At 45.6% G+C, this 7044-nt stretch overlaps 1 protein-coding gene across 2 annotated transcripts in view; it reads right to left on the reverse strand.

Moving 5' to 3' along the window:
* Positions 1-1435: 1435 nt before the first annotated feature.
* LOC111968884 (Krueppel-like factor 11) overlaps positions 1436-7044 on the reverse strand; it is an 11486-nt gene continuing 5877 nt past the window's right edge. For both annotated transcript variants that reach the window (XM_023994819.2, XM_023994820.2), the window contains 2 exons: positions 2412-3339; positions 1436-2200 (listed from right to left, as the gene is read on the reverse strand). In XM_023994819.2, the coding sequence (XP_023850587.1) occupies positions 1902-2200; positions 2412-3339 (1227 nt within the window). In that variant the 3' untranslated portion in view covers positions 1436-1901. The remainder of the gene's footprint in view (positions 2201-2411; positions 3340-7044) is intronic.

Genomic DNA, 7044 nt, shown 5'->3' on the forward strand with positions numbered 1-7044 from the left:
TCACTTGATAACAATACTACATTCCTCATTGTACTGTGTTGTTGTAGCCTAGGTAGAATTGTTATTTTCTTATAATGTAGGCCTAATCAATAGCGGAGCTTTGCGTGACCGACTGCTACAGAGCTCAGCCTGGAGGAACGCACAGATCGGACATTTCATCATATTTTTTTTCTTGCCCTTTGACAGGTGAATATATTTATAGCCCCAATATTTAGTTAATGAGGATCCTAATATCTAGCTTATTATTTCGCTTACTCGGCTACACAACTCCAGCCTCTCTCTTTCCAGCTATTCCCTTGCGCAGTAGGCTACCGACGCAAGCCTCTGCTTTTCCTGTTTTCATGAAATTCCAGGAAAAACTGTAGTCTACAAAAACTACAGGAGATTTAGATCAGCATCATCTAACTATGAAAATAAGTTACAGTGCAGCTTTTGTCCACAAGGTGGCACTTGTGAAGTCAGATAATGTTTCTTATGTCCACAAGGTGTCACTGTCAGAGAAAGTATGAGATACTATGAACCCCTTCAACCCATAGAGGCAGTATTGTGTAAGTCGATCCGTAAGGCAAAGGKGCGGGTATTCAGGGATCCAGTCTATTGGTCGCACCTCCCGACAGTTCAGTTTTCTCACAATCTGATTGGAGGACGGTTGTTACCGGGTATGGAACCGTAGTGGCGGTAAGAGGGTTTCCACTGGTTACCACAGTCACAAAGTCAACATTTGTGATTAAAATACGTTTTTTGATGTTAATTTAAGGTTAGGCATACGGTTATCAGTGTGGTTAGGGTTAGAATCAAATTTTAATAAGATACATTCTGAAAATAGGCAGGGTTTAGCCATAACTGTGGCTATAGAACCTATGTAATGGCCAGACAAAATAGTTAGTTGACGGATGTGTGTTTATGTAATACTGAATTTCTAACCTACAAGGATGACTACTGGTTACACCTTTACTAGGCTTATTTAATMATCTGTATTATTAAAGCAATCCAGAGACAGTTATCAATTGACACGAGTAATAATGTAATACTACTTCATAACGATACTTGTGATGTTTCTTACCTGTATCACAGGACATAAACCAGTCGGCCAGGCTTATAAGTACAGAGGCAAGGATATGCGTGCCTATACGTCCCGCTGCCTCATAGCATAGTTTGGATTAGAGCTGCTGAATGGGACAAAAAGTTATTTGGCCTGCACATTCCACTAAACCAACAGGATGTGGTCCAGTCCAGAGCAGTGATCGGTCAGCATATTGAACAGGAAGTGTTTCAGCTGACTGACTCACATAGGATGTGGCAAGACACCACTCTATTCCTCTACCATATAACTGTGGGAGTGACTGGAAAGGAATGCTGACTAACTAGAGGGCTGTTCTGATTTTTTTTAAAGGACTATCTTAGGTCAAAGGGAGATTTGCTAAAAACACACCAGTTAATAATATGTCTTTATTACAAATGTGTATTAAATAATATGAAAAGTCAGTAAATAATTATCACAGTATAGATTACTATCCACGTAGATTGTTTTACACAATTAAGTCATTTTCCCAATTTAACAAATGTAGTTTGAAATACGATACAACACAATACATTCACATAGATATTATGTACAAATATACATACAAAGAAGACAGGTGAAATGTATAAGACAAACTTCATTACAAAGGCTTTGGCAAAAGAGTGCATACATACAATTGTGTAAAATATCTGAAAAGTTAAAAAAAACAATTCCTTTTGCAAAACCAAAATGTACAAATGAGCAGTAGAAGACAAAATGTGTCTTCAGACATTCTCCATGAGTTAAATGGCAGCCTTGTGTGCTTGGCTGCCCCCCCTATCCATGTCATGGTTTGGGGGTTTTGGGTAAGAAGTCACTAGTGGGTAGTGTTGGGCAGAGTCTAGTTTAAGGCAGGTACCAGCATACTGAGGGAGAGGGAGGCAGGGTTTGACGGCAGCGGCTTGGGAGAGGACATTTTGTTGGGGCTGCGCACCTCGGCCTGCCAGGAGGGGGTCTTCTTGGTGGTCATGTGACGGCGGGCATGTTTGGTCAGGTGGTCGCTGCGCATAAAGCGTCGTTCGCACACGGGACACACAAACTTCTTCTCGCCCGTGTGGGTCCGCCGGTGACGCGAGAGCTCGTCGGAGCGCGCAAACTTCTTGTCGCAGCCCTCCCAACTGCAACTGAAGGGCTTCTCACCTGAGAGAGAAAATGAGAAAGAGAGTGAGTAAATGAGCAAGTCACTTACTCACTCACACCAACAAACCCCAACACGCTTGGAGTCAAATAAATTACCTTATAATCTTAATTTTAAATCGTGATACACAATCAAGATCCTAAAATGTTATCCTATAAATGTCAAGTTCTTTCTCACTTCCACTCATCCATGAGAAGCACTGTGAACTCTTACCTGTGTGTGTTCGGAGGTGTGCCTTGAGGTGGGAGCTCTTGAAGTAAGTCTTCCTGCAGCCGGGGAAGTTGCACACATAGTTCCTCCGGCGGGAGAAGTCCATCTTGGTGGCGCTGCAGGGTCCGGCAGGCACGTAGACCGGGGCGGGGGCCAGAGGTAGCAGCTTGGTGTGGCCCAGGGTCATGACAGTCTGTGGGGAGCAGTGGGGTGCCTGAGACATGTGGGACTGGGGGAGAACCAGCATCACCGTGCCCTGGGGCATAGCCTGGCCCATGAGGAAGGGCTGCTGGAGGGCCCCTAGAGGGCCAGACTGGGGCAGGATGGATGTGGGGGTCCTGGATGTCTGCATCGGGCCCTGGATGAACGCTGAGATCATCCCTGATTGGCTGCTCACCGGGAACATCTGGCAGATGATTGGAGGAATGGAGGTGTGGGGCGGGGAGAGGCGTGTGGGCAGGCTGTTTTGTGATTGGGCGTTAGCGGGAGGAGGGGACGGGCTCTCCTTACAGTGGATAGCCTTTGGCTCTTCCTTCTCAGTCTTGACTGGCTGTTCCCTACAGGAAGAGATGAGGGCGAGGTTGGGTGTGAAGGGAGGTTTGCTGCTCAGTTCAGTTTTTACTGTGTGCTGTTGATGGACCACCAGCTCTGAGATCCTCTGTTGCTCGGTGGGGTGTGCTGGAATTTGCTCGCAGGGCTGTGTGTCTGCGGTGTGGCGGATAACGCTGGTTACCATGGCTCGGCAGGGTGCCGGTGGTGGAGTCTTTCCAGTGGTTGGGGACTCAGCAATGGAGGCCATGGGCGGACGTGGGACCCCACAGACCCTCACAGAAAGGCTGGAGCTGGGCCGGCTCAGAGGAGAGGTGCTTGTGTGGATGGCAGCGCTGGTGGAGGTTTCAGCAAAGCTTGGGCTGTGAGGAGGTGTCATACACTGGAAACCACAGAGAAAAAGGCAAGACAGAATGAGTGTATGTGCACCATACTAAGAAGCTTTTTCAAACAGAAATATGCATCCTGCAGCACTAATTCCAAAAAGTTTTGGGACACTAAAGTCCATGGAGAATAAGAGCACCTTCCCCCAGCTGCCCACTGCACTGAGGCTAGGAAACACTGTCACCACCGATAAATCTACGATAATCTAGAATTTAAATAAGCATTTCTCTACGGCTGGCCACGCTTTCCACCTGACTACCCCAATCCCAGCCAACAGCTCTGCACCCCCCACAGCAACTGGCCCAAGCCCCCCCGCTTCTCCGTCACCCAAATCCAGACAGCTGATGTCCTGAAAGAGCTGCAGAATCTGGATCCCTACAAATCAGCTGGGCTAGACCATTTGGACCCTCTTCCGAAAATTATCCGCTGCCATTTCGCAACCCCTATTACTAGTCTGTTCAACCTCTCTTTCGTATCAGCTGAGATTCCTAAAGATTGGAGAGAGGCCACGGTCATCCCCCTTTTCAAAGGGGGAGACACTCAAGATCCAAACTGTTACAGACCTATATCCATCCTGCCCTGCCTTTCTAAAGTCTTCGAAAGCCAAGTGAACAAACAGATCACCGACCATCTCGAATCCCACAGTACCTTCTCCGCTATGCAAACTGGCTTCCAAGCTGGTCACGGGTGCACCTCAGCCACACTCAAGGTCCTAAACCATATCATAATGCCCATCGATAAAAAAAACAGTACKGTGCAGCCGTCTTCATCGACCTGGCCAAGGCTTTCGACTCCGTCAATCAACGTACTCTAATGACTGCCTCGCCTGGTTCACCAACTACTTCTCAGAGAGTTCAGTGTGTCAAATTGGAGGGCCTGTTGTCCGGACCTCTGGCAGTCTCTATGGGGGTGCCACAGGGTTAAATTCTCAGGCCGACTCTTTTCTCTTTATATATCAATGATGTTGCTCTTTCTTTGATCCACCTCTACGCAGACAACACCATTCTGTATACATCTGGCCCTTCTTTGGACACTGTGTGAACAAACCTCCAAACGAGCTTCAATATCATACAACACTCCTTCCGTGGCCCCCAACTGCTTTTAAATGCTAGTAAAACTAAATGCATGCTCTTCAACTGATCGCTGCCCGCACCCGCCTGCCCGCCAAGCATCACTACTCTGGACGGTTCTGACTTAGAATATGTGGACAACTATAAATACCTAGGAGTCTGGCTAGACTGTAAACTCTCCTTCCAGACTAATATTAAGCATCTCCAATCCAAAATTAAACCTAGAATCAGCTTCCTATTTCACAACAAAGCCTCCTTCACTCATGCTGCCAAACATACCCTCATAAAACTGACCTTCCTACCAATCCTTGACTTCGGCAATGTCATTTACAAAATAGCCTCCAACACTCTACTCAGCATATTAGATGCAGTCTTATCACAGTGCCATCTGTTTTGTCACCAAAGCCCCATATACTACCCACCATTGCGACCTGTATGCTCTCGTTGGCTGGTCCTCGCTACATATTCGTCGCCAAACCCACCGGCTCCAGGTCATCTATAAGTCGTGGCTAGGTAAAGCGCTGCATTATCTAAGCCCACTGGTCACCATAGCAACACCCACCCATAGCACGCGCTCCAGCAGGTAAAGATGAGTCGGAGGTTTACATACACCTTAGCCAAATACATTTAAACTCAGTTTTTCACAATTCCTGACATTTAATCCTAGTAAAAATTCCCTGTCTTAGGTCAGTTAGGATCACCACTTTATTTTAAGAATGTGAACCCCTATAAGCTATAGGATTGAGGTCAGGGCTTTGTGATGGCCACTTCAATACCTTGACTTTGTTGTCCTTAAGCCATTTTGCCACAACTTTGGAAGTATGCTTGGGGTCATTGTTCATTTGGAAGACCCATTTGCGACCAAGCTTTAACTTCCTGACTGATGTCTTGAGATGTTGCTTCAATATATCCACATTATTTCCCCTTTCATGATGCCATCTATTTGGTGAAGTGCACCAGTCCCTCCTGCAGCAAAGCACCCCCACAACATGATGCTGCCACCCCCGTGCTTCACGGTTGGGATGGTGTTCTTCGACTTGCAAGCCTCCCCCTTTTCCTCCAAACATAACGATGGTCATTATGGCCAAGCAGTTCTATTTTTGTTTCATCAGACCATCATCCTTTGCTGTTGTTCTGGGATTGATTTGCACTTTTCGCACCAAAGTACGTTCATCTCTAGGAGACGGAACGCGTCTCCTTCCTGAGCGGTATGACGGCTGCGTGGTCCCATGGTGTTTATACTTGCGTACTATTGTTTGTACAGATGAACATGGTACCTTCAGGCGTTTGGAAATTGCTCCCAAGGATGAACCAGACTTGTGGAGGTCTACAATTTCTTTCTGAGGTCTTGGCTGATTTCTTTTGATTTTCCCATGATGTCAAGCAATGAGGCACTGAGTTTGAAGGTAGGCCTTGAAATACATCCACAGGTACACCTCCAATTGACTCAAATTATGTCAATTAGCCTAACAGAAGCTTCTAAAGCCATGACATCATTTTCTGGAATTTTCCAAGCAGTTTAAAGGCACAGTCAATTTAGCATATGTAAACTTCTGACCCACTGGAATTGTTATACAGTAAATTATAATTGAAATAATCTGTCTGTAAACAGTTGGAAACATTACTTGTGTCATGCACAAAGTAGATGTCCTAACTGACTTGCCAAAACTATAGTTTGTTAACAAGAAATTAGTGGAGTGGTTAAAAAACGAGTTTTAATGACTTCAACCTAAGTGTATGTAAACTTCCGAATTCAACTGTATATTTCCCTGGTCACCCCCAAAGCCAACACCTCCTTTGGCCGCCTTTCCTTACAGTTCTCTGCTGCCAATGACTGGAATGAGTTGCAAAAAAGAAAATCACTGAAGTTGGAGATATATCTCCCTCACTAACTTCAAGCATCTGCTGTCAGAGCAGCTTACCGATCGCTGCAGCTGTACACAGTCTGTGTAATAGCCCATCCAACCAACTACCTACCTCATCTCCGGTTTGGAGCGYGCAGTCGCAATTCCGCCTCGCTCCACAGGTAGTTTTACCATTTTCATTCATTTTCATTACAGTACAACGGTTTGATTGGTTTGATCTTAGCTAGCTACATAGCCGTCTTTGTATCAAAGATAATTGTGTAGTTATTGAGGTTATTGAGGTTCGCTAGCCAGCTATTTTCGTCCGAACGTAACAACGTAGTCAACACTGCTAGCTAGCCAGCTAGCCACCGAATAGCAGCATAGCAGCATAGCAGCACTGGAGAAACGATTACATTGCAACGGAACGACTTGATTAGTGTAGTGTTAGCTGGCTACACAGTTCTCTTTGCTATCTTTGTATCTAAGATAATTGTGTAGCTTAGAGTTGGTTAGAGTAATTATTCGGTTAACTAGCCAGCTATTTCCGTAACGTAACTAGAACACCCCCGGTGGCTGTACTAGAAACACACCCCGGTGGCTGTACTAGAACACCCCGGAAATGGTTCTTTGTTCTACTTATTTATTTCACCTTTTATTTAACCAGGTAGGCCAGTTGAGAACAAGTTCTCATTTACAACTGCGACCTGGCCAAGATAAAGCAAAGCAGTGCGACAAAAACAACAACACAGAGTTACACATGGGATAAACAAACATACAGTCAAAAAG

This window comes from Salvelinus sp. IW2-2015, linkage group LG9 (genome assembly GCF_002910315.2).
Source record: "Salvelinus sp. IW2-2015 linkage group LG9, ASM291031v2, whole genome shotgun sequence".
NCBI lineage: Eukaryota > Metazoa > Chordata > Actinopteri > Salmoniformes > Salmonidae > Salvelinus > Salvelinus sp. IW2-2015.